Genomic DNA, 23,446 nt, shown 5'->3' with positions numbered 1-23,446 from the left:
GTTCGGCGGGCGGCTGGCAGGGCCTAGCGGAGCGGCCCGGACTCCGCGCTCGATTGGTCCGGTCTGAACAGGCGAGAGGCCGGCGCGGGCTCTGGGCGCTCCCGGCATTCCGCGGGCGGCGGCGGCGGCGGCGGCGGCGAGGCGGAGGAGGACCGTGTGCGGTGGCGGGTGGCAGGTAGAGGTGTGCGAGCGGCGAGGGACTGAGGGGGAGCCGGGCCGGTGGGGCCGCCGCCGCCGCCATGCAGGAAATCATCGCCAGCGTGGACCACATCAAGTTCGACTTGGAGATCGCGGTGGAGCAGCAGCTCGGGGCGCAGCCGCTGCCCTTCCCGGGCATGGACAGTGAGCGCGGGGCCGGGGCGGGCAGGCGCAGGGTGCGACCCCCTCGGACCTGGGACTCCCTCCCCCTTGGACTCACGACCCCACCCCCTCGGTCCTGGGACTTGGACTCGGATCTTTGATCCCCTGGGACTAGTTTAAGACCAACTTCAGGAGGGCGAGACCTAGTCTGGCTGTTCAAATAATTCTTGAATGAAGGCGGGCATCCTGGGTCCAAATCCTTCCCCCACCCCCACACACTCCCCAACTCCAGGAAAATGCCGTATAACTCCCTTCCCCACCTCCAGCCCCTGCTCTGAGCTCCCGCTGCTTGCTGTCGTCAAAGCTGAGTCTGGCGGAGGGAATGAACCCCTGTGGGGCGTCCTCAGTTAGACCCCCAAGCTCCCTTCTCCTAGGACTCACACTCCTGCGAGCCCGTCTCCCCTTCTCTGGACCCCAGTTCTGAGTCGTCCGTCGTACCCTGGCAGCTGCCTGAGCTGCCTGCACTGCTGATGGCACTGGCTTGAGGCTGTGCAGCCATCCTTGCAGGACAGCCCTTTCCGTCCCTCCTGTCCCCAGCCTGGGACCACAGACGCTTGAGTCTGTGAGGGCAGGCGCGGTGGCGAGCGGCCCACAGACCTGTGTCTAGGGAGGCTCAAGGCCATCGCTAGCCATGGGTGCTGCCCTCAGCACACTGCCTGCCAGTGATCCAGTTCAGCGTGTGAAAGCCCAGGGAGGCCACTGCCCCTGTCCCTGAACTTCCCTTCCTACTTTGGGGAAGAACTGTCTGTTCTGCCCTGGAGGCATATTCTTTTATTCTGTCCGCCTGACACCCGGTCCCCAGGACTTTGGACTTCTGGCTTTAAGGAGTGAAGGAAGCAACCCTAGCTCTTTTTTTGTGAGACTTTTTGAAATGCAAATGAGTGACACCCCAGGACTCCCAGTTCCACAGCCTTAAGTCTCTCCCAGCAAAACATGCCTGCTCCTGAGACACCAAGGAATCTCTTGCAAGTTAGCGTGAAGAGGCATGGACGTGGCCTTCAGAGATGCTGTCTGTAGGTGTTCAGCTGTTCTGAAATGCCCTCTGAGAGAGAAAACTTTATGACACCAGGAGGTTTATTCTGATAGCAGGGGACGTCCTGGGCTCTTTGGAGCAGCCTGTCCCCTGAGCCCACTGGCTTCCATTGCGCTCACTCAGCCTGTATTCTCTTGCTCCCCTCATCTGAACTAGCTGCATCTGAGGAAGCAAAAGACTGCTCCTTTAATCATTGTGTGTTGCTGTTGCGTATTAAGAGCAGTCCGACTTCTGTGTCTTCAATTATGCTCTTCCCACCCAAATAGCATCTCTCTGGAGCCTGTCCGTCCTCAGTCCACATTCGCTTGTTTCCTGTGAGATCATTCCCTCCCGCTGCCTCACGTTAAATTAGCCTCTGGAATGTCCAAGCACAGTGTAATTAATTTCTGTGATCTTGTGCTCCATCCTTCCTTCCCCCGCACACGCGTAACTCCTTGAAAGCATCTTTATTATAGGAAGCTCTCAGTCCTGAATAATGATTACTCTCAACAATATGTCTCATTTTACGGGGAATGACTGAAATAAGCAACTTTCTACTTGCTTGGTTTGGTTTTGCATTTTTTTTTTCCAGTCTGTTACCTATACCATGAACCCTTTGTGGGTTAAAGGCCAGAACAGTTCCCTCCCCCATCTTTAGATGTTACCAGTAGTAATCTTACATTGTTTTGATTGACTCCTCCTATTGTCTCCTTTCTACAGAATCAGGGGCTGCTGTCTGCGAATTCTTTTTGAAAGCAGCCTGTGGCAAAGGTAAGAGACCCCTGGCTCCCTGGGGGATGTGCCTTCCACCACCCCAGCCCTTAGCGGACTTGCAGGCCATCGGGTCTCTAGCTTACATTGCTTTCTGCAGACAAACAATGTCCCTAGATGAAATTGTGGTTTGGGTAGGCTAGGAACATGATGGGGTGTTCTGCCTGAAACCTAAAACACAGGACGGTAGCTGGCTCTGAATTGGCCTTCTCATCTCACTTTCCCTGTGGCCACAAGCTGACCTATGACATGAACAGAAGCCCCTAGCACTGAGATGCTCAGGAACTTTCTCACGGTCACAGAGTTAGTGAGTGACTGAGCCCAGTGTTTGAATCCAGGCCTTTCTGGTTCTACGGAGTCTACACAGGCTCACTGTCCTCTCTGTCCTCTCATTAAAAACCCCATGATAGTCAGTCTCGTGGAGTCATGTTCATACTAACCAGGGCCCAACAGAGGCTGCATGAGCCAGACTACCTATCCATTAATTCATAAAAAGTATCGCAGGGCAGGACCTTACATACCATGTAGAGGTCTGGGCATTTTTCTTCCTATAAGCAATTTTAATCACAAGCTTAAATAGGGAGCACAGAATTAGAGCAAGTTTGTTTTTTATGGCTGATTTCGGCAAGTTTGGGTTCTATAACTCAGTCATTTACAACTGAAGCAATAAGCCTATCAGGTTGATCCACCCGGTTGACCTCTGGTGTCTAATTGGAACATCATCGCCCCTGGGCTGGTTTCATGGCCACGTCCTTGCTTGGTAATTGTGCCTTTCTGGCCTGCCACCATCTGTCCCTAACACAGGCAATATGCCAGTCTCTTTGTTAACTAATACAGTAGCCACTAGTTACATGTGGCTATTAAAATTTAAATTAGTTAAAAGTAAATAAAAATGCAGTTCTTCAATCACACTGGTTACATTTTAAGTGTTTTATAGCCACCTGTGGCTACTGGCTGCCATACTTGACAGCATAAATAGAGAATATCGCCATCATTGCAGAAAGTTGGCAGTGGGTGGGTCTGGATCTTCTCTAGCCACAACCTCATTCTAGTCAGGCCTTCCCAGTAGTCCTGCCAGGCCACTGTTTAGAAATACGACTTTCGCAGGGTATGGCTCAGTCGCATCTGGATGGATGATCGCTCGGGTCCGGCTACAGAAGGCAGACCTCCCCCAGTTTGTATACAATGCATTTCTTTAATTCTGTACTTGATCTTCTTAGTTCTTGAAGGCTAAGTGGGCACTTCTAACTAAAGATGGAGCCTGTCGACAGGCTTCTGGTGGTCCTCTCTACCTTCTATCTTTTAGGCCTGGGTTTCCAAACCCCCACTCCCCGCAACCCACCCCTCCCCCTGTAATTTTCACCATGTCTGTGTACTGCTGGACCTATTCTTTAAATTAAGAAATAAACTCAACCCCGCCTCACCCCCATACCACCCTTAGGTTTGTTAAGCCTCTATCTTATAATCTATGAAAGCATTATTTGATTTTAGTTAGATTACCAAAATACATTAAAACACATACCTATTTAAACTTAAAATGTCTGCCCATGTCCTGCCTAAAATCACGTTGCCGTCTGCCAGGGACACCCATCACCTGCTGGGACATGCTGCTTTCAGGTGCTTCGGGGAGGAATGACGTGAAGGCACCTTGGCTCCCCCAGGCCCAGTGCCCCTGGGCTCGGCCACATCTCTCCTCACACTCCCATGTCTTCCTTGGCAGGGGGCATGTGCCCATTCCGCCACATCAGTGGTGAGAAGACAGTGGTTTGTAAACACTGGCTACGGGGGCTGTGCAAGAAAGGGGACCAGTGCGAGTTCCTGCACGAGTATGACATGACCAAGATGCCTGAGTGCTATTTCTACTCAAAGTTCGGTAAGGCAGTTGGTAAGGTGTGTGGCCAGGCCTCTCCCTCCACCCAGACCCCCAGCAGCAGTAGCCCTGGGGGGCTCTACCAAGAATCAAGACCCAGCGGAGTTCAGCACTGCTCAGAACCCACAGTGTCTGTCATATCCCATCTTTCCAGCTTCAGATGAGAACCTTGGGCATTGCCCTGCAACCTCAGCTGGCCCTTTAGTTATGGGGAGTTATAGTTACCCTCTAATAATCCCTACATCTTTGTAGTGCTTCAGGTTTTTGAGTACTTTCAGGTTCTTTGGGAAGTTGAGACTAACGAAGGCCTCCCAGTGGGTGAGTGAGCCGTGCCGAAGCAACCTCCCTTAAATCAGCTTCTTCTTTCATCGTGGCGACTGATTGTCCCCCGGGCCGAGTTGGTTCCTTCTCTCTGGGAGTGTCATCCCAGGTAGTAGCTTTGTCTATCCTAAATACGCCTTAAGAATAGCAGGTTTAGGGGCTGTCTTCTGGTGGCAAAGACCCGTTTTTCACCTTGAAACAGATTGCCTTGATCCCTGCTTAGTGAACACATGGCCTCAGCTGTCCTGAGTAAACTGCATTGAGAAGTGGGGATGGGCTGAGAGCGGTGGGTTAGCACAGGGCTTGGCTGAGCTGTTGTGCTCCCTGGTGGAATTAGAACCCCCCCCCGCACCCCCCCCCCTGCGTTCTGCTCTGGGTGAGGTTACCCAGGAATTAGCCCTGGTGGTCAGGACAAGGGCAGGCTCTGGCCCCAGGACTGCCATCCCCAGCCCTGTGCGGGGCCTGGCCTTCGGAAGGTTGAACGCCTCTGTACTCTGTGTGGGTCGAAGTGTGCTGGGCCTGTCACAGACTTCCAAAGCTCTATTGTCAGAGGAGACGTTCATTCTTTCATCAGCCCAACAGGCTTGGCCTGCTGGCTTATTAATGATCGTTGTGGCTTTTCTTGTAGAGGCAGCACAAGCTGAGAAGTCAAAGCACAGTCAGAAATAGGACTCAGGCTTCCCAGCTCCCCACCCTCTCTTCTCCATCCATAGCAGCCCTGGAGCCAGCACTGGAAGGAAGCAGTGGCTTCTCCAGGGGAGCCTTCTCCCAGCTGGCCCCGAAGGTGGGCGTGAGCCCTCATGGGCACCTCTGCAGGCTGGTCTGGGTTCCCTCCTTGCCCTGTAGAGCCTGTGCTGGTGCACACACACTGTCTGCAGCTCCTGTCACCTGTGCTACAGGTGACGCAGGTGAGGGCTCCCCTTCTAGGCAGTGAAGAGGACAGATCCAGGCCATGCCCTGTGGTGCTTTTGCTCTAGTGGCCCAGGGAGAGGCAGCTGATTTGCCAGTGAGGTGAAGAAGAGAATTGTTCACGATAAGTGCTCTGAAGGAAAGAAACAGTAATGGAACCACATGACGAAATCACCGTTAGGCAGAATGGTTGGGAAGGCCTCTGAGGAGTTGAGATCTAAGCTGGGATCTGAAGGCTGAATAGGGGACGATCTTGGAAGAGCTGGGGGGCCAGTGTGGCTGGAGGGGAGGAAGAGACGGGAGGGTAGGCTGGACCATGTAGGGACTTGGGGTCTGGGAAGGACTTTGCATTTTCTCAGATTCGTCTTTCATGTGTGATGAGGATTGGAAGGGCAAGCATAGAGGTGGCAGAACCGTAGTTGGGTGAAAGATGCTGGTGGCCAGCTGGGCCGATTGCTCCTGAGAGGAACTGTCATAAAGGCTTTACTGCGTTCTACTATGGGACCCAGCCTGGGGCTCCCAAATCTTCCCTACTTTTGTCCTGAAAGGTAGACTCCTCAGACCTTTCCCCTGTCCCAGCTAGTAGGTGTGAAGAGCTCATCGCTGTGGAACAGTAGTGTCATGGCCTTAACTGGTGCGTTTGCTTCCCTGGGCATGTGGTGCCTGGGACACCCCCTGCCGGTAAGGGATGGAGCCGTATGGTACTCGATGAGTATATACCCTGTGCCTGGCTGGCTGTCAGTGTCATTGCCTCGCGTGGCAGCATGGACACATGTGAGGGGAGGACCTTCACAGCCACGTACAGGTCAGGAAACAAGCTCAGACCTGTGCCCTGAGTCTCAGGGTTCGCCAGGCCAGCTCCAGAAGCCAGCACTACCTGGCCCTCTGCTGCACAGCAGGCCCCAGCCCTGGGGGAAGCCGAGGTGGGTCTGGGTCCAGCTGTCCTGGAGCTGTCCCCAGTGGATGCGTGTCTGGGTTTCCCTGCAGGGGAGTGCAGCAATAAGGAGTGCCCCTTCCTGCACATCGACCCCGAGTCCAAGATCAAGGACTGCCCTTGGTACGACCGTGGCTTCTGCAAGCATGGTAGGTGTGGTGGTGGCGGGGCCCCCGGCAAGAGGCCCGTCCTCCCTTCCTCTGCCCACGTGACCCTCTGCCTGTCCTGCCTGTTCCAGCAAAACCTGGTGTTAGGCGTTTGGGGGCTCGTGAGGCCTTTTCACACCCTCAGCTCGCTTGAGCCTCCCAAGGCTCCTGTGTGGGCTACATTCTCACCTGCATTTTTGATAAGGAAACTAGCATTTTAGAGATTGTGTGTCTTGCCCACTGTCCCCTATGAGTAAGAGGCAAACCCAGCATTTGAAGCCCTCCTGTTGCTCTCTGCATACCAGACAGTGGTCTGGGCAATGCTCTGACTGGCAGAGGGGCACGAGGGTGTCCCCTGAAGAAGGGATGGTCTGAGTGACCTGATGCTTGGCTCCACAGGTCCCCTGTGCAGGCACCGGCACACGCGGAGAGTCATCTGCGTGAATTACCTGGTGGGATTCTGCCCAGAGGGGCCCTCGTGTAAATTCATGCAGTGAGTAGCCAGCCCCTACCACCCCCACCCCTCCCCAACCACTCCTGCCCCAGGCCCTGCTGCTCTTTACATCTTTCCTGGGTCTCCTTGGCACAGTTCCTGGGATGGGTAGGCATGTGTGGGGGGGAGGGGGGACGCTTGCTGCTTCCTGAGCCCAGAGGTGGCTCTGCCTAGACCAGCACTTAACCGTTATTGGGTCACAGCTGTCAGGGAATCATGAAAGCAATGGGCCCTGTGCTCCAGAGAAACTCATGCCCACACAGCCTTACCTATCACTTAGGGCCATCAGAGTAAGAACCTGTGCCCTACAGGGCGGAACTACAGTTTCAAGGCCTCCTGTACAGAGGTGCTGAGCGTGGGGTTTCCCACACTAGTTCATGTAACTCACAAGTGCGAGAGAGAATGTCCTCTTTCACACATGAGAACACGGAGGCCCAGAGCTTAGCCACTGGTGGTAAGTGGTGGTACCTGCTCAAAGGTAGGTCTGTGGGCCTCTGAAGCTGGGTTCTTGCTCAGCAGGGCTCAGCGCTCCTCTCCTCGGCCTCAGGGCACATGTGTCACTTTGGGCGGTTGAGGAGACAGGGTGGCACTGGATGGGACCAGTGAAGTCTCCCCGTCCTGTGATACCTCCATCTGCTCTGCCAATACCTGTACAGGAGCAGGGCCCTGGTTGCTGCCACACAGTGGGCAGGTGGCTGCTGAGCTGGCCTTGCTCCCTAGATGAGAGCCCAGGTGGCCCAAGGGGTCCTGTTTGTGAGGCAGGCAGGCGTGTCCCCTCGGGAGTCTGTGTTGTCGGAGGAGACCTGGCACTTTGGGACCCTGCAGGGAAGGGTGTGTATTGAAAGGTGCTCCCATGTGTAAATCCTTGATGGAACAAGCTTGTGCCTTCTGACAGTACCGACTCTCACTATCTGCATTATTTCTTGTAGGATCTATGATTTTCTGTCTTCCATTTCTAACTGAAAGCTGCTTACTGAGGGAATCAGGGAAGCAAAATGAAAGAATTCATCTGTGCACTGTGGCAAAACTTATTTTTATGGATTTCACAGCTCAGCTAACAGTGTTACCTTTTCAAGATTTATATATACTCTTAAGAAAAACCATGAAAGCCTTGTTGTTATTTGGTCCTAATAGTAATTCAGTTTTCTATAGTTTACTTTTAGAGGGTAGGTAGATGGTTAATTATTTAACATGATATTAAACTTTCTATATCCTGAATTATAAACTGAAGAAAATCATACAATTTTTGAGGAAATGTATTGATTTATTTAAACTACTGGTGAAGTTGCATTTCAAAGGTATGACCTCACAATCTTAATGTATCTATAGCAAATATATCTATAGCAAACCTGTCTATATATATGGTTGCCAATACTTGGTTTATAATTTAAATATTAAAAATTTTAAATTAAAAAATTTTTTTCATCCATTTCTCTGAGAAGCACTCTCCCCAGGCCTCAGCCTGGTGTGGGCAGAGCTGGGTCTGAGCCCAGGTGTGTCAGTTCTGTTCTCCCCACTGTCCTGTGGCCTCGGGGGCAGAGGTGAGCCAACAGCTACCCCACGTCCAGGGGGTTCACGTTGCTCTGTGCTTAGGGACTAGACTGGCTGTGATTTTCCCAGGGCCATAATTGAGAACACTGCGCAGCCTAGCTCCTCTTTCATCTCTTCTTCTTTTGTTCTCATCCCTTCTGGCTGCTGGGTGTCCAGCCCTCGATTTGAACTGCCGATGGGAACCACCGAGCAACCTCCACTGCCTCAGCAGACGCAGCCTCCGACAAAGGTACTGTGTCCTGGCCCCTCCTCGGCCCCATGGCATTGCTGGCCCTGGCAGTGCCCTTGCACAAGAACTCAGTGCCTGCATCAGTGTGCGCTCTGTCATAACACCCAGCTGGACACCCTGTGAGGGCTCGGGAAGAGGCGCGACAGGAGGGGAATCACCCTGAGCTCCAGCAGAGAGTGTATGGAGCAGAACAGTTTGTATCTCCTTCTGGAGATGGAGAGCTGTCTGCTGGAGCCGAATGCCGACTTGGCTTCTCTTCCCTTGGCTGGCGAGTGCCTTGGCAGCTCAGCAGTGCCTGCCTTGGGAGCCAGAGTGGGAGACAGCATGGGTGCCACGTGTCTGCTGCCTGCTCTGGCTTCTGGTTCAGACCCTTCCCTTTACAAACAGGGAAACTGACACTTTTAGAGGGAGGGGCTTGCCCGAGGGGCCACACTGGGCAGGAGCAGATCTGGTAACAGAACCGAGGCTGGCTGGTTCTCTGGCCAGTGCTGTGACCGCTCTGTGTGGATGTTCCATACTGTAGGGAAGGCTGGGTACAGGGCTAAAGGATCAGCTGGCTCCAGTCTAGACAAGGTGTCCTATAACCCAGCAGGTGGCTGATTCTCTCAAGCGGGGGAAAGAGGAAAATGCCATAGACAAATGGGCATCTGCAGCAGCCCCCAACCCCCAAACCAAGGGTATCCTGGATATTTGGTTAAAGGGGCGGGGAGTTGGGGACCCAGAGGAAGGGCTGGCCAGTGCGCTAGGGAGGGTCTCAATAGGCTGAGTAAATCCGCCTACTGACCTTAAAGCCTTACCTCTTAACCTGGCTGGACTCGGAGCCCATTGCCGTAGCCCCATCCAGCCCTCCCCAGTGCTAGTGGCTGAAGAGCCAGGTGGAGATATGCCGCCCTTGCTGCACTGACCCCCTCCCTCAGGAGGTTGTGGGGCAGATCACATAGATTTCCTTATCAGCAAATCTGGGAATTCCTGCGTGTGGGTGCAGCCATGACAACCTGGGGGTTTCTAGTCTGGGTTCCTGCGTTAATGGAGGCCAGAGCCAGGGACCACTTGGTTGGGAGGTGGCCTTGCTGTCCACTCCCCACCCCAGGAGCCCCCGTCCTCCTTGCTCACATGACTCCGTAGTGGAGGGCCCTCTCAGCCCCTAGATCACAGGTCAGCGTGTCAGCCTCCAGCTGTTTTTCTGTGACTGTTGCTCACCGTGTAGGCTGCTAAACATCTGGCTGAACCAAGCGTTCATCCTGACCTGAAGCTAGAACCTCAGAAACAAACGTAAGGCCTGCTCATGCCCTCGCCCCGCTGCCCAGAGACCTCGTCTCTTTGGTGTTTTGTTTTCTTTTATTTTTCGTTTCTGTGTGTCTGCATGGTATTTTTCGGGCAGCAGCTCCTGCCATCATCACCAGATGTTTCTTTTCTGCCTGCTCTCCTGAGCGGGGCGCCACGGAAGCCCTTCTTCTTGCTGGCCATGTGGGAGCAGTCCTGCCCTCTTTTTTTCCCCGGCCCCATTGGTAGTCTGCGTGCACGTGTTTTCCGCAGTAAAACCGTGTTGTGTAACTCTTTCCAGCAAAGTAACAATCCGCCATTACAAAGGTCGTCCTCCTTGATCCAGTTAACGAGTCAGAACTCTTCTCCCAATCAGCAGAGAACCCCGCAGGTCATTGGGGTCATGCAGAGTCAAAACAGCAGTGCAGGCAACCGGGGACCCCGGCCGTTGGAGCAGGTCACCTGTTACAAGGTGAGTCTTGGGTCTGGGGAGCAGGGAGGGATCCTCACAGTCAGTGGCCTTTGTTCCCCAGATAATTAATTTTGGAGAAGGAAAAATCTTTGCTTTTGCTGATTATAAAAGTGGGCCACTCTGGTGGGCTAGAGACTGACCATCCTACTTCCTTTGACAGCACACCAAGGCCAGGTGAACGATTAAACATGCCCTGTTGAAGGAATGGAGTGCGCTTGCAAGAAAGGGAGGGAAATCTTTCAGAGGCTAGGGAAAAAGTGGAAGCACAAATCCAGGGACAAGAAGGAACCCTAAGGCCTCTGGTTGACCTCAGACCCCATGTGGGCACACTCCAGGGAAATGGACAAAGCTTTAGGCCTACACACACAGGAATCAGAATACCTTTCTCAGCCCCTATTCACACACACATACATAAAACAGGACACTCCGGGAAAGGGTAAACTTTTAAAAACCCACTAGGAAACGTGTCATTCTTGGCTCTGGAGGAGAAAAGGGAGGGTCCCTTGAGAGTTTATAGTCACTATTAGGCCCTTCCATGAGTTGGGGCCTGTATCTTGCCCGTGGTGAGCACTAAAAAAGCTAGTTTTCTAGTCTAAAACAGCCCCAAATGGATGGGCTTCTGGCACCTGGCTCTTTGAGAAATTTATTCTCAACTCAGGTCCCAAAAAATTCCCTGCCAGAGTTCCAAAGAATGAGTTCATAATTAAAAATCACAAAATATAGAAGGAAACAAGCACCACCAAGTGAGTCAGCAGAAACAACTTTACAAAGACTTAAGATTGGGAGTTGTTAGACCAAATGCAAAGTTAGTACATGCTTTTTGTAAAAACTTTTTGATGATATAGAAGTGTTTAGGCTACAAAGTGAGTGTTGCCTTACTCTCCCCTTTCCTAAAACAGCCACTTCACTCAGTGTGTTCTGTTCTCATGCTCTTTGGTTTTGGTCCCCTTCACCCGCCCAAACCCCCATAGGTGACCCCACTGTGAACCCCTGGACCCCTCTTGGAGAACTGCTCTTCTAAACTTGTATTCACATACGCACAACATAGTATATAATTTAATATAAGTAGGGCCCTATTATGTATAAGTCTATACTCTTTTCTTTACAGTATATCATAGATGTATCAGTGTGTGTAAATCTAATCTTTTCTTTTCAGTGACTGCATAGTATAACCACAATTTATTTTACAAGTTCTCGTTGGTAGACAATTAGTTTTTGCTGCTGAAAACAGTGCTGCATGTGGCACTGAGACCTTTGTGGGTTCTTCTCTGCTGTCGGTAGCATCCATGCCTACAAGTAGAGGTCTGAGGCCAAAGACGTGTTGATGCTTCAGTGGCCGTAGAAAAGCCAGGCTACGGGCCACTTCCCGCGGCCCACAGCCATCAAGTGCTCAGCGAGCACTGCAGTGCCAGCTCTGCTGAGGAAACAGGCTGCTGCTGCTCCTTCCTGGGAGGGGGGTGTCCTCAGGGGGGGGGACGGCGGGAGCCAGGCGCTGAAGTTAAAAGTGTACATGGATTCAGGGAAGCCCTCAGATTTCAGAGTCTGAGCCCTAACGGGTGAGGCGGCTGTGAAGGTGAGGTGAATGGGGGTGCGTGCACTGTGCATGGCAGACAGCTTCTGACCAGTGTTCAGTGTATAGTGAGCAAACTTAGGTGTCCTGTGGGGAGTGTAGTTGCCATCGTGCCCCCCCTGCAGGACTCAACAGGGTTTCTGTGACGCAAAGTAGCCTGTGTCCTGGACCTGAGAAAGGTGTGGCAGGGACTTGCCAATCTTCTTACCAGGGGTGCTTCAGAGTTAATGTTAAAGGTGCCTCGTGGGAATCCTGGATTTCTCAAGAAAGGCTGTGGAGGCTGATGGACATGCCAGGTGCCACGAACGGGCCCACGTAGTGCTTCCCTCTGGTCGTCACATCAGCCAGAAGACTAACTGGCCGCTCTGTAGGCCATTTGTCCACACAAAGGTCACACAGATCAGACATGGGGACGGCAGGGTCAGGGGAAAGAGCAGCCAAGAGTTCTGGGCAATGACCAAGAAGAGCCCCACATTCCCACCTGGAGACTGGGAGAGCTGAGTGGGTGAGTGCAGAGTGGGTGCCCCTACTGCCTCTGGACCCCTCATTCAGTACTTGAGGCTGCCATTCGCTCCTTTTCTGAGAATTCTGCTTTTTGAGGAGCAAGAAGAAAGAATGAAGGAGAGCTAAGGCAGGGGCTGGGTAATCAGGGCCAGTGCTCGACTTTTGAGAGGTGATTTTACCGGGTCTGTTCACCCCAGTCTAACCACTGTCCCGTCTCTCTGATCCTGTGACTGAAACCTGTCCCCAGGGGTAGCTTAGGCAGGTGTGCAAGAGCCAGGAGGGAGAACCCTGGGTGCAGCCTACCCTCAGTGCACAGCAATGAATCCCCACGTTCGGGGAGGAGCCTCGTAGCTTCTCCCTTTGTTTCCTCAAGTCTCCAAGGAGTCCCAGAATGGTGCCTCAGAGGTAAGTGACCGGCCAGCCATGCAGAGGGGCTTGGTCCCCAGGCAGGTGGGGGAGCTCTGGTGCCATGGGCTTGTCTTCTACCTGCCACTCGCAGAGAGCCCGAGTGGCCAGGCCAGAGAACTAACTCCCTGCTGTGGGCTCAGAGCAGCCTGTGGCCGCAGAGGAAAACTTCTCTTCCATTTGCCAAGTTGTTGGCTGCAGTTTTTGTGCCACCATACCTTCTGGAGCTCCCTTTCTTTCATATTTGAATGAAAATCTGTACCCCTAAGGATTTCAGAGTCCCCATTCTCAACCTGTTATTTGGTGGGTGCTGCCTTAGTTGGAAACTGCATTTGAAAACGGTGTGTTCTGTATGTGTTTTGTCTCCTCCCTGCTGTTCCCAGTGTGGTGAAAAAGGACACTACGCCAACAGATGCACCAAAGGGCACTTGGCCTTTCTCAGTGGGCAGTGACGGCAGCTGGAGCCAGCTCGGAGCAGCCCAAGGGGCCCTGTCGTGGGGCCGAGTCCAGGCCATCCTCGGGAGCGTGCATTGAACTGTGTAATGCCAGTGCTGGTGCCACGCTGGCTGTGGCTGGCAGGCAGGCACGCTGGGGTTCATCATTCTGAGGGGCCGTGTCTGCCAGTTTCCCTATCATTTCGCTGTAATTTTTTTTTTTTTAATGGGACATGTACCCCAGTTGCCCCACGTCAGCATCATGTTTGTCTAGGCATCAACACTTCCTGTCTGGGACTCCCTGCACACCCTCTTCTGGGGAGGGGAGGAAGTTGTGGGGAAGGGCTTATGCTAAGCAGTTGTGTGGGAAAGACAGCCCTTCCCCCGGGGCCTCATTAAACACCAGTTCATGACCCCAGGGGCTGGTGGGTCATTAAAACTGGCCAGGTCATGCCTGTTCCCTCCACGTCCTGCTGAATTCAGAAGCTGTGCCTATCAGTGTGCTTTGCACAAGGCAGCCCTTCAGGGCAAACGCAAGGGAGCTTGTGGCTTAGCCTGGCCTTGCTCCAAGGTGGCAGCAACTGAGAGGAGGGGTGTAGGGCTCTCAACTGTGAGGGTCTTTTTCCTCGGGGCTTACTTTCTTGGGGCACTGGCTTGACCGGGTTTAAGGTATCCCTTCAGCTGGAGCTGCCACCACCCTTTAAATAGATGACACAGTCCATCTGTGCACCTACCTCCTGCCCCGTCAAGGGTCTGTACTACCAGACAGCTTTGGCCTATGGAGACCTCCCTGCCGAGCCTGGAAATGTGAAACCATCACCTGGAACCTGCTGGGCAAGTGGGCCTATCCAAGTTCAATTACAAGGACAATTTTTATGAAGTTGATTAAAGCTTCTTTTTTAAGCTATGTCTCATTACTTCAAGGACTCCATGCCAAAGAGGGGGTCTTGCTATTGGCCGCACTAGATGCCCGACACAAAGCTTTGATATTGGTGCCCACTTGTCCCCTTTCAACAAATGTGCATTTCAGGAAGGCAAGCGATGCTGTCAGTGAAGAAAGGCCTTTTTACTGGCAGCTGGAAACGTCTGGAAGCTTGGCCTTTGGAACAGCCACCTGGCAGGTCTCCTTACTTTGCATTTCATGTTGGATGATATGTCGAGTCTTCTGGGAGGTAATTAGCCACAGCCTCACCCTCTTACACTCCATGCAGTTTAGAGGCTCACCATGCACCCCTTAACAAGTTCTGGCCTTCATGTCACTTTACCAAAGACCTTTGACGAAAGGTGAGGAAGAGAGCTGGATACAGGGGCAGTTGTGAGCTATCAGTGCCTGTGCTTTCCCTCCCCAGGATCACGTTACTGAGCTTCCTGGAGATGATAATGCAGAAAGATGGGGGAGGGGAAGGCATTCTTAGGAACACAGGGCTTCTGCTTTATACTGTGTGAGTGTCAGCTGACAAGGCCACAAGTGCTTAGGACTCTAGGCCAGGAGCAAGGAAACACTTGACAGGGTAGTGCTAAATGACACCCACCCCACGAGCTGGGACAAGATCCCAAAGTGGTGTAGAGAGCCCATCAAGGCCTCATGTCCCAGCCCTGGGCTGACAGCCCCCCTTTGGGAACGGTACAGCAATCTCATCCCACCTGCTCCTCGAAGTGCAGGGAAATGGCTAAACCAGTGAAGCAGCCCAGAAGCAGTCAGGTCATCTTTTATTAGGTGTCAATTAGGATACGAAAAGATTCAGGGGTGCTGGGCAAAAAGGCCATGGTCAGGAATGCAGTGTGTATCCTCCACACAGCCCTCTTCAGTGGTACTTGCGTCGCCGCTCATGCTCTGAAGTTAGAAAGGCAAAATGGTAAATTTCTTAAAGAGGTACAGTGAAAGGACACAATGACAGGGAGGGCAGCAGACTAAAATCCTATAAAGCCACCCTGAGGATTCCTTTCAGGAAGTGACCCAGAACCTGCTTGCCAGCATCTCAGCAGAACCAGCAGAGCTGGGGACATGAAGGCACCTCAGGTGCTCATGTGCCACCTGGCCAGCTTCGTCCTTTCCAAAAGGAACATCCACTCAAACAGCCCCAGAGAACCCGTCCAGTCCTTCAGAGCCAGCGTTGCCCCTGATGCCGCAGACTGGCAGGGGGCTGGACGCTGTTGGAAACAGCGCATGAAACCAGTCGGCGGCCACCAATGACACTGTTCCCAGCATCTCCCAGCAGACAAGCTCCTCAGGTCTCATGACCATGAACAGCTACACTTTTCCAGAGCACTGCACGATACCGGATTGTACCTCTCCACCTATTTCCCTCTGCCCTGGTTGCTAAAAAGATGAAGCCAAAATTTCCACCAACCTTTCACAGAGCCTGCAGTATCTTACAGAATGCTTCCTAAGTATTAACCTTTGTCCCAGCTTCTACTTCTTTTTCCTGTCTTCATTTTCTTTGCCACAATTTTCTCACTTAAAATAATATCCTATATACTGCATGAGTATTCTGACAAGTCCCTCCAATTCTTCAGCTGTCAGTATAATGATGGACTTCTAAATCTGACAGTGAACCAATGCCACCCTCACAGGAAACCCCACCACAGGCAAGGCACCCCAAGAGACACTCACTCAGTTCCTTGTAGGAACGGCAGTAGTTGAAAAGCACATAAGCTGCCAGCACCATGGAAACCCCAGCGACACTCCCTTTCTTCACATTGACGTACTTGTTGTAATACCGGTAGTAACCTGTGAACGAGAGGCGGTCACTGCCCTGCTCTGCCGGGGATGCTTCGCATGGTGCAAAGCAAAGTCTGACTGGAATCCAGGGACCCAGCCCAACTCTGGCTCTTGAAGCCACGCACCCGACATTCACTGGTTGATAAAGAGAAAAGCACAAATGCCCTCTGAGCCCAGGACAAGCTCCAGCTCGGCCCCTGCTCCTCCCCTTTGACCTTGATCGTGTGTTAATAGATTGGCTCACCTGTTGGCCTTTGATCATACTTCACCCAGGGGACCCCCTGACCCTAACGCTGACCCAGAATCCAACCCCCAATAAGGGCCACGGGGCTGTGGCCAGCTGAGTCAGCCTGGCCCTCAGGGAAGAAGGCGGCTTCCTGCATCTGTCCACCGGGTGCCCCCACCAGTGAAGAAACAAACAGTATCTGCCCTCCTGGGGCTCAGGGCCTAGTAGACAGAAAAAGAATGAAATGATCATAGAAGCCATAGAGTACAACCGTGAGGAATGCCAGGAAGGAGTACTGCACTGAGCTGTGAGCACGAGCAGGCCACATTCACCTCCACTGAAGAGGCACCACTGTCCTAACTCAAGGGTGGGCAAAAGGCCCAGGATTCTAATCTGAGGGCAAAGCTGAGGAAAGGCCTCAGGGCAGGAGGAAACGTGACACAAAAGACAGCCACAGGGTGGCCGGAATTAGAAAAACAGGAGGGGGGCCCCTGAAGAGGCTGGAGATCCCAAAGGCCCCATGGGGTGATCTAGGTCTTTATTGCTAGAATGATTGCACAGGTTCCACAGGACTGAGCTGAGTAGTTATGCGCTTTAAAATGCACAGACCATTTGGAATATTCATCTTGGAAGTGTTCCCTGGCAGGGAGATAAGCACTGTATAATAGATTGATGTCTACTATGTTTCAAACTCATTTTCCTCTTAAAGAAGTCTCACGATGTAAAAACGCTCAGACGTTTCTTTAAGACGAAGGCAGTGGTACCGATTCCAAGCAATAGAAAACCTTTTCTTGGCTGAAATATCTCAGAGCCAGGATTTCACAGGACCAATCAAACATGGAAATTCAAGGGCTAACAACCTCTCTGTCCTCTACATAAAGACAAGGCCTTTACTACCCAAATTAATCCAGGGCAAAAAGAGGCCTGAATCCCCAGAAGTCTGCGTTTGTTTACACATGTCCATAAGGCTCTGACCTCTCTGAAATGCTCCAGCAATGCCTTTAGGGGTGAAATCCCGCGTCAGTATCCACTTTGGCAGCTCCGCTATTTTGACATCCATGAGTTTCTTGTCCTTCATTGGTACTGAAAAGCAAAAACACACACACTGAAAAATCTCCCAAAACACAAATAGCATCCTTTTGTGTCACTTATTTCAATAATTTACTAAAGGGGCATTCGATAATAATTTACTAAAGAGGCTGAACATAAGTAGTGATAAGAATAAGACAGCAAATTCACTATTTTAAGTCATAGACTATATAATGGCAGAACTGCTGCAGTGACAGCTTTACTAATAAACAGGATTTTGAATACAAAGCTTACTGGGAATAACTAAAAAGAGAACTAAGGACCATGAAAAAGAAAGTGATAAAGTGGAGGACAGAAGAAATATGACTGCAAAGCTAAAATTTACATTACATATATTAGCTCATTTAATCTTCAAAGCGAGTAGTTAATGGCTTTATTTTTTGGAAGGTGGTAGGGGGCGGGTTGACTCAAAGAAGTTGGGCGACTTGGCCAAGGTCACAGAGTAGGCAGGCAGTGGAGTCAGGACTCGGTCCTCATGCTCCTGAAGCCAATCTGATTTCTACCTCTAGCATCCTACCTGGCACCACAGATGCCAAATGACAGTAAAAACGACTCCAAATGATCCAATGGGCCCCAGACTGTATTTCAATGAGAGTCGGGACAGGCCAGGAAGAGCTCCTGGTCCAGGCAATATTCAGAGTAAAATAGGAAGGGACGGGGAGGGCCTGAGGGGAGGAAGACCTTTGAGTGTCAGATGCTTCTAAGGAGGGACGACTCCCCTCCCATCTTCCCCCAGAGGCCAACTTTTAAAAGCTGCTTAGCAGGTGTCCTCTTCAGGGCAAGGAGTCAAGGACTATTGTCCCTTCTTTAAGACCAACCACAGGAGGAATCAGACTAAATCACTCCAAGTTTTCTTCTCCATTTTGGGGATCCAAGGAAAGACTCGCTCCTTAAGGACCAGCCTCAAGAGTCCACTGAGGGGAACCCCCACATGTTTCCTGACATCTCCCAACCCTTCACAAGGGCGAGGGCGGTCTGGCCATAAAGAGAAATGCAAGGCTTAACAGCAGCTTCTAATCTGCTGCAGGCCGTCTGGAGCAGCAGACGCTTGGTCTTGACGGACCAGATGAGTGCTTGTCAAGGGGCCACAAGTGACCAGTAGAGGCATAAGCCTGACTTGCATACATGGCTTTAGGGTCGTGGTTTAGGCTGCCTGTCTCAAACAAACTGCCCCAACCTTCCATCTAGATTCATCCAACAAATATGGAGCAGCTACCATTTGCCAGGCAGCGCCCCAAGCACTGTGGACAAGGCACTGACAGCAGACAAGAGCCTTGCTTTCAGGAGCCAACAATGTATGGGGGAAGAGCACCGTCTCATATGCACTCATCTTCCCCGGCTTCCCACACTCCAGCCAAACCCTTGTTGCTCACAGGCAACAGAACTGTTTTCGGCTGAGTGCCTTTGAGTTTGAGTGCGCCTGGTTCATCACAAGGCCGTCTCAATTTAACCCTCATCTCCTAAAAGGCCTCCTTCCTTGCTCACCTTATCTCAAGTGCCAGCACTTCCTTTCTACAGAACCTCTGAGCTTCAGTTTCCTCGTTTGTAAAATGGTGTATTCCAAGGATTGAATGGGAATCTATGTAACAGCATTTGGAACAGTGCTTAGAACTGTAAACTGTTATTATTATTGTTGAAATATCATTAAGGTCTATGTGAAACATTAGAAAAAAAGGAAAAGGGTGGAGAAATGGCATACAAACCAAGCTTTAGGACATTTTAAACATAGGAGTTCAGGGACTAATCTCACCCTTTAGTTCTTTTACAAACAGAAAACTATAATTAGTTTGGTAATATGTATGAAATGTGAGATAGCCTCAAATGAATTTTAGGATAAACTCTCTGTTGGAGAGTTTAATGTCAATAACATTAAGCTCAACACCAAACAATGTCATCTGAAAATGACCTACACCTTCCTCTGTCACCTTCTCTGTGCTATTTTTAGAAAAGTTGAACAAGTACACATCTTACATCCCAGGTTTGTCATCATTTGCAAGATCAACAGGCTTTTAGTCCAAAGATTACTATACTGCATTTCTTCTTGAATAAGAACAAAGTGAATACCTTTACTACACACTCAAAGCCTTCTTGCATGCAGCGAGGAGTACAAACACGCCGTTCTAAAACCAACTCTGGCTTTAAACATGGCATGTGGTGGGGAGTGGATGATGAAGGTGTAGGTGGGGCTAGAAAGGCAGCATGTTGCAAACTGTTGACACTGCAGTAATGAATACAAAGCATTTGTTACCTTATTTTGTTTCCTTTTTATTTGAAATCTTCCATAGTAAAAAGTTTAAAAGTGCTTTTGAAAAAGAACTATGTTGGGGGAAATGTGCAAAAGAAAAACAGTATTTTTAAATCAAAGTATATTTGACTGGTATGAGGCTGGTGACTCCAAAACCAAAAATCAGGCCACGTCGGGGCCCACTGAAGCTACTTTTTTCACATTCACACAAACTATGAAAATACATTCTGTACTATTCAGCGTTAAGGAAAGATGATATAGGAACATTTGTGACAACATGGATGGATCTTGAGAGTATAATATACTAAGCGAAATAAGTCAGACAGAAAAAGCAGAGAACCCTATGATTTCACTGATATGTGGTATATAAACCAAAAACAACAAAAGAACAAGACAAACAATGAGCAACAAAAACTCATAGACACAGACAGTAATTTAGTGGTTACCAGAGGGTAAGAGAGGTGGGGGGTGGGAGATGAGGGTAAGGGGGATCAAATATATGGTGATGGAAGGAGAACTGACTCTGGGTGGTGAACACACAATGGGATTTATAGATGATATAATACAGAATTGTACACCTGAAATTATGTAATTTCATTAACAATTGTCACCCCAATAAATTAAAAAAAAAAATACATTCTGCATTCTCATGACCATATTCAGGGGCTGGCATGGTGCCTTGGCATCACAGGAGGGAAAAAGCCAACAATTTAAAATTTCTTTCCTGTACTATGAAGACACCATATTTATATCTCTGTACTATAAAGACAAGAGTGTTTCCTTAACCAAAATTAAGAAACTTATAAGCACACGAGCACACACACACACACACACACACAATCCCATTAGCTGTAAGGAGAGCAAGTACAGCACCATCGCAAAACTCCAAGGGCCAATGAGGTTCAACAGAAACATACCTATACTTATTCCAAGAATTTCTCTTTTAGTGGAAGATAAAGGCCTCCGTCCTTGGCAGCCATACTGGAACGCTGTTCCCTCAACTCTCCTCTGCAGCACTGCACACATCCCTCTGCAGTCACTGGTTCACACCAGTAGTGTGGTGGTAACAGAGCAGAGTCTAGAGTCAAGTTTTCTGGGTTTTGTGCCATTTCGTAGCAAGGTGCCCGTGGACAAGTTACTGCCCTCTCTGTGCCTCAGTTTCCTCCTTTGTAAAATAAGGGTAAGAACAGTACCCACCTTGGTACTTGGCTCTAGGTACTGTGTAAATGGGAATTATTATTTTTCTTTCTGCCTGGCTGAGCTATCTGAAGGTGAGAGCATCCACACACACAGTTACTGGTCATGACAGGCTTTCAGTGGAGACTGTAGAAGGACCACAGGTCTGGCCTGATTTTATGACTTCAAGAAGCACTTATATGAAGTCCACTTATATGAAGCAGTATGGAAATGCCATGTGTCTTCCAGGTGCTAAATCCACCCAAGGGGTTGGTCAGAGTAAGAGTTTAGGCTTTGCAGGCCACACAAGGCCTCTGCAACAAAGTCTTTTTTTCTAACAAGTTTTTTAAAAACATAAAAACCATCCTTAGCTCACAGGCCATACAAAAACAGGCCACAGGAAATCCAGCGTATTGGCCAGAGTTTGCCAATGCCTGATCTCATCTGTTGCTATTAATTCCTATTCCCATCACTTTAATTCCTTTTCCCATCACTTCCCATGAACTAGTGGCTTTATGCTCTGGCAACAGACACCATGTAAAAGATCATCAGTACTTAAAAGACTTGGACTCCAATTCCCTCTCCTAGGGTGATGTTGAATGGGCCAGATGTGACATGACCATGCCCAAAGGTCAGAGTGATGGCTGGGAGGCCAGGCACTCATCTGCAGGCCAGGCAGTGTTCCAAGTACCTTCCACGTACTAAGTTAGTAAATCTTTAGTCCACGGTGCTCTTCACACAACCCTCTGCTGAAACAAGATGCCAAGTCTCAATGCTTCCTTTTCTTATTTAAATAATACAACCATCTGTGAATAAATATTCTCATGCCCATTTTTTACAGACAGGAAAAACAGCACCAATCTCATCTTTTCTGATCCCCTCTTCAGTTCTCAGGGCTGAGTTTAAGAATACAGAAACTGGGGTAAGACACATAGATTAATCAAAACTCTGCCACTGTCGTGTTGTGTGACTTCAGGCCGGCCACACATCTTTGATGTTATTTTCCTCATCTTTAAAATGGTATCAACATTCCCGGTACTGACTTCCTGACAAGGCTACTGTGAAGATCTAGGACCAATATATGGTTTCCGTATTAATAAAAAAAGAAAGAAAGAAAGAAAAAGTGTGCACAGTCCGATGTGTAGAGATTTATACATACATGTCACCAAAAAGCCCTCTGGTCTTAAGGTCATCCTTGTGATTCAAGCTCAGTTTACCACAAGGCCCCAAACTCCCAGGTTTGAATTCAAGCTCAGGTCTCTCGTTAGTGACCTTGAACAGGTCACTTCTGCTCTTAAAGCCTCTTCAGCGCACAGTCGACATACAAGCGTCGAACCTTGTGTGGTGCCAGGCACTGTCCTAGGCATGAGCTTCTCCTCGAACTTAATTTGAGCTTCAGCTCTGGGAAGAAGGCGAGTATCTGCGAGTGGGGTTCGAGTGCAAAGCGCCCGGGTCGCGCTGGGGGCGAGAGCCCCTACTCCTTACTGGGCAGCGGGAGATGGTCACGAGGCGGCGTGTTCCCAAGCCCCGAGGCGCGTCGCCCGACTGCCCTCACTCTCCCCGCCGCAGCCCGGTGGCGTGGCCCGGAGAGCAGAGAAGGGATGGACGGCGTAGGACCCTGGGCAAAGGGTCTAGTGCGCCTCGGGCGAGGTCGCAGCCAAGACCCTGGGCACAAGGCAGCTGACTCCGCAGCTCCCTCCCCGCCCAGTGCATCTCTGAGCCCCGACCCCGGACCCCGGCTTCTGCTTCCAACCTGGCTGCCCCAACCCGGTCCCGTACTCACCGGCCGACGCCATCTTGGAGTCCGGGACGTCCGCTCCGCCGAGCCGCGCGACGACTGCTGGGTAGGGAGCGAGTGTCCCGGTGTCGCGGGGAGCAGAGGCTCACGGGAAGCAGGTCGCGATCGGTGCTCAGCTGGAGCTGCAAGTGCGCCATGGGGTGAAGGGCGAAGTCTCCTGAGGGCCAAGCCCCGGGACCCCGCAGTTGTGGGCGGGGGCGACGGGTGTAGGGCTCAGACTGGGTTCCCCATCCTAGGAGGGAGGAGGCTGGAAGGGACCAAACATTGGGAAGTGAGGGGAGAAGAGCATCCTGGCTTTCTTAGTCTGTCACATTAAATTTGTTGTAAAAAGTGACAGACATATCCAAACCCATAGAATATACACCAATTGTGAACTCAAAGGTAAACTATGACCTTGATTATGATGTGTCATTGTAGATTTAATCTTGGTAACAAATGTTCCACTCCGGTGAATGCTGTTGATAATGGTGGGGCTGTGCATGTGTAGGGGGGCAAGGGGCATATTGGAAATCTCTGTACCTTCCTCTCAATTTTGTTCTAAATCTAAAACTGTTCTAGAAGTGCCTTTCTAAAAAAAATGCATCAAGTGCCAGCCACAGGTTGCAGTTGATATCAACTCTCTAGAAAGAACTTGAGCTGCAAGTTAGTAGCCATGGTTTTCTTACTGAGTTACCTATCTGGGTTTTGTAGGAGCGCTCTGTTCTCTTTTTTTTCTTCTTCCTATTCTTAAATTATTTCTTTATACATCACCACATTTGATTGTCTTTGCTCATTTCCCTCCCATTCTTCATTATCTGGAATAACTTCCTTTGAAGAGCCTTTTGTGCATTTTAAAAAAATAAATTTCTTTGCTTTGACTTCCATTAATATTCTGACAATATTGTAAGTAACTTCTTGCCTGTTTATGGTGGTATTTTTAACAACTGCTGGCTCCAATGTTCAGTTA

The 23,446-nt window shown here is 50.4% G+C and overlaps 2 protein-coding genes across 5 annotated transcripts; one reads left to right on the top strand and one right to left on the bottom strand.

Annotated features, from left to right (window-relative positions):
• The first annotated feature begins 111 nt into the window (after positions 1-111).
• On the top strand, positions 112-14,145 carry CPSF4 (cleavage and polyadenylation specific factor 4). Of its 3 annotated transcripts, none has more exons than XM_081054054.1 (8): positions 112-342; positions 2,093-2,143; positions 3,864-4,016; positions 6,231-6,326; positions 6,723-6,816; positions 8,524-8,596; positions 10,239-10,331; positions 13,194-14,145. In XM_081054054.1, exons 1-8 carry the CDS (start codon positions 240-242, stop codon positions 13,260-13,262), a joined length of 732 nt encoding a protein of 243 aa, XP_080910180.1. In that variant the 5' UTR covers positions 112-239; the 3' UTR covers positions 13,263-14,145. The 3 variants fall into 3 exon arrangements, with proteins under 3 accessions (XP_080910180.1, XP_080910179.1, XP_080910178.1); XM_081054053.1 differs by having other exon boundaries at positions 10,236-10,331; XM_081054052.1 differs by having other exon boundaries at positions 10,161-10,331.
• Positions 14,146-14,937: 792 nt separating this feature from the next.
• Positions 14,938-22,628, bottom strand: ATP5MF (ATP synthase membrane subunit f). Of its 2 annotated transcripts, none has more exons than XM_081054059.1 (4): positions 22,486-22,628; positions 17,168-17,275; positions 15,859-15,975; positions 14,938-15,078 (listed from the first exon to the last, which is right to left on the bottom strand). In XM_081054059.1, the coding sequence occupies exons 1-4, from the start codon at positions 22,496-22,498 to the stop codon at positions 15,050-15,052; spliced, it is 267 nt and encodes an 88-aa protein (XP_080910185.1). In that variant the 5' UTR covers positions 22,499-22,628; the 3' UTR covers positions 14,938-15,049. The 2 variants fall into 2 exon arrangements, with proteins under 2 accessions (XP_080910185.1, XP_080910186.1); XM_081054060.1 differs by lacking the exon at positions 22,486-22,628 and adding an exon at positions 19,346-19,499.
• Between the last annotated feature and the right edge of the window lie 818 nt (positions 22,629-23,446).

The sequence above is a fragment of the Rhinolophus hipposideros genome (genome assembly GCF_964194185.1).
Source record: "Rhinolophus hipposideros genome assembly, chromosome: 7".
NCBI lineage: Eukaryota > Metazoa > Chordata > Mammalia > Chiroptera > Rhinolophidae > Rhinolophus > Rhinolophus hipposideros.
Note: the sequence above shows the minus strand (reverse complement) of the source record. Positions and strands in the feature narration are given on the sequence as shown.